Consider the following 2685-nt stretch of genomic DNA (forward strand, 5'->3'; position numbering starts at 1 on the left):
CGGTGTCTCGAGCACCGCTCACCCGAAACCACCGCACACAGCGCTCCCGCCCGTTCGAGAGGAAACTTGAGGCACAGAGCACGCCCAAGCTCACAACGGGCAGGGCATCGATCTGAACGTGGAGTGGGGTTTGGAGCACCTGGGCTCCACCATGACACCAAACTGAAGCCCTCAAATTCTTCCTGGACCCTGAGTCGGGGCTCGCTGCTGGACTGTTTCCAGAGTCCCCTCTATTCCCCAAATACCCAGTCGTTCTTGACTGAGCCTGTTGGCCACGGGCACAGGCGTATTCAATGAGCTGAGGAGACGGCAGTTTCCCCAGAGGCGGAAGCAGCAGCCAGAGGCCCAGGTGCAGATCCTCCAGAGTCATCGGCTCAGAGCCCTGGCCTCAGAGGCACCTGGGCCGCCTCTGCCAAGCGCACTATGCAAAGCGACGCTCCCCACTCTGGTCCCAGGTTCCCCACCAGCAGGACGCACACTCGCCACCTTCACGCTCCCTGTGGGCACGAGTGTCCACTGTGGGCTGCACATCATGGCCACCTAGACACCGATGGCCGTTTCCTCCACTCTCTTTCGCCTGGCTGCCCCTCAGCCCTCTATTCTTGCTCAGCAGGTGTTCGGAAACACAGCTGCAGCCCGAGACAGGTAGTGAGACCAGAACAGGACCAGTCCAAGTGTGAGTGGCCGACGGTGGTGGCAGAGGGGCTCAGTACCAGCCACTGTCAGGGGTCCCAAATGACTGGTGTGGGGAGGGCTTGAAAGGAGGCGGGGCTCTGCCCCACTCCCACCCCCAGAGCTGGAAGAGGAGGAAGGTTTGGAGTCTCCGAGACCCGAGCTTCTTTGCAGAAACACCAGCCACTCACCGCTCACACACACGGAGTGCCAGCCACCGGCGGCCACCTCAGCCACCCGCAGCCCCTGCAGCGCCTCCAAGAGCCGAGGCTCCGGCTCTGCCTCCAGAGTCCCGTGGCCCAGCTGTCCATGCCTGAGCAAGGGAACCCCTGGTCAGCTCCAGTCACATCGGGGGGTGTCCCTGTCCCTCCTCCCGCGGTCACACTCACCTGCCCCCGCCCCAGGAGTACACCTGGCCAGCCTCGTCCAGCAGCAACACGTGCTCGGTGCCGAGCTCCAGCCGACGCGCCCGCAGCTCCGGAGCCAGAGGCCGGTAGAAGGGCGGCAGTGGGCTCACGTAGGCGCAGGCGCCAGGCAGCAGGGGCAGCCGCCCGGCCCCGGTACCGTCGCCCGCTCCGTCTTCCCCCTGGGCCTCCGGCACCACGGTCTGCGCCCAGAGGGGCTCCCCGCACAGCGCCGAGCCCGGCGCCCAGGCCTGCAGCTCAGCCCCAGGCCCAGGTCCCCGCCCGTCGCGCAGCACCACGAGGAGCGTCTCTGAGGCCCACGCGTCTCGGCAGTCCTCCGCCGCGCCACGGGCAGAGCCGGACAACTGCACCTGGCCTGCACCTGCGGGAGCCCGGAGCCCGCTGAGCAGGAGGCGGGGACAAGTGGGGGCGGGGCCGGAAGGGATCGGACCTAGGCACTCACGGCTCAAGAACGCGGTGTAGCTCCAGCTGGCGCTCACCCCGCAGACGTCTGTATCTGCGTCCACGCCCGGAGCGCGTAGCGGCTCGGGGCTGTGCACCTGCTGCCCGCGGCCCGAGCCCAGCGCCTGCCCGAAGCCGCAGAAACCGAAGCCGAACCAGGACCCGCGGCGCTCCTCGGCCATGCCCTCGCAGCGCCCTCTGCCGGCCGCCAGCCGCCACCGCAGCGGCCTCGCCTGTAAGACGGGGAAGTCCGTCTCTTAACCAGAGAGCCCGGCGCTAGCCTTCCACAGCGTTCGCTGAGCGGAAGCCTGGGCTAAAGTCCTACCAGATTTAGGAGAATTTGGAACTGTCTCAGGTGGGGCAATGTGCCTGTATTCCTTTTTGACCAAGGAAAGCTCAGCGCCCCACAAAGTGGGCACATCATCCCATGTAATGTTGGGAACTACAACTTGACAGAGAAAGTAACCGTTACACAATCACACCACTCGGGGCAGAGGGCGGAACCCCAGGGAGACGGCAACCCGCTGTCCCCACCTCCAAGGTTCCCCTTTGCTTCTGCACCTAGCAGGACCTTGGGTCCTTAGCTAATTCACTTCAGCGCTCAATTCAGTTTCTTCAGTTTTAGAAAGATGGAAGTAAGGGAGGGAGAAAAGTCGGTCGGAAGACCTGCGCCTCGGGGTGAGGCACCCAATGGCTGCCGCAGCCGCCCCGGGCCAATCACCCACGAGGGTGGCGGCTATGTCACTGGGGCAGCTGAACGCAGGGCGAGGCTCACCACCGTACCAGCGGTCCGCAGCGGCGGATCCAGTCCAGGTTCTGTGGAGCCGGAGCCGAGGCGGACCCCGTGCCACTGCGGCTCCGGGTGCTCAGTGTACTAACTTCCGGCGGGCATGGGTCCACGGCAGGGGTGGACCAGAGGGCTCCCGCCCGCGCGGGGCCACATCCACGTGCAGATGAGACGCACGTGGGATAACACTCCCTGGAGAGTCGAGGCAAAGCGGAGGCGAGCAGCCACCACACACCCGAAAATCCGCGCCACCACCGCTGCCCCACCGGAAGCAGCCTCGGCAGCCCTCCCTTCTATTGGCTCGGAACCTGTCATCCACCTCTCTGAGCCAATGAGCTGCTGAGGCTGGCTTGGCCCGCC

At 65.5% G+C, this 2685-nt stretch overlaps 1 protein-coding gene across 3 annotated transcripts; it reads right to left on the reverse strand.

The window, feature by feature from the left end:
* Nucleotides 1-77: 77 nt before the first annotated feature.
* LOC118982165 (RCC1 domain-containing protein 1-like) lies at nucleotides 78-2599 on the reverse strand. 3 transcript variants are annotated; one of them, XM_037039109.1, is made up of 5 exons: nucleotides 1864-2599; nucleotides 1540-1771; nucleotides 1062-1458; nucleotides 799-985; nucleotides 78-756 (listed from the first exon to the last, which is right to left on the reverse strand). In XM_037039109.1, the coding sequence occupies exons 1-5, from the start codon at nucleotides 1960-1962 to the stop codon at nucleotides 607-609; spliced, it is 1065 nt and encodes a 354-aa protein (XP_036895004.1). In that variant the 5' UTR covers nucleotides 1963-2599; the 3' UTR covers nucleotides 78-606. The 3 variants fall into 3 exon arrangements, with proteins under 3 accessions (XP_036895004.1, XP_036895005.1, XP_036895003.1); XM_037039110.1 differs by having other exon boundaries at nucleotides 1062-1771; nucleotides 2100-2599; XM_037039108.1 differs by having other exon boundaries at nucleotides 1062-1771.
* Between the last annotated feature and the right edge of the window lie 86 nt (nucleotides 2600-2685).

Source organism: Sturnira hondurensis, unplaced genomic scaffold, assembly GCF_014824575.4.
Source record: "Sturnira hondurensis isolate 20B ecotype Veracruz unplaced genomic scaffold, ASM1482457v3 Scaffold0025058, whole genome shotgun sequence".
Taxonomy (NCBI): domain Eukaryota; kingdom Metazoa; phylum Chordata; class Mammalia; order Chiroptera; family Phyllostomidae; genus Sturnira; species Sturnira hondurensis.

Bases quoted from the DNA above. Each gene is read 5' to 3' on its own strand.
- LOC118982165 (XM_037039108.1), bottom strand. From the start codon at position 1,962: ATGATGTGCCCACTTTGTGGGGCGCTGAGCTTTCCTTGGTCAAAAAGG. The intron at 1,772-1,863 runs GTAGGACTTTAG...CCCGTCTTACAG, and splicing joins TCCAAATTCTCCTAAATCTG to GCGAGGCCGCTGCGGTGGCG. The intron at 986-1,061 runs GTGAGTGTGACC...TCCCTTGCTCAG, and splicing joins TACTCCTGGGGCGGGGGCAG to GCATGGACAGCTGGGCCACG.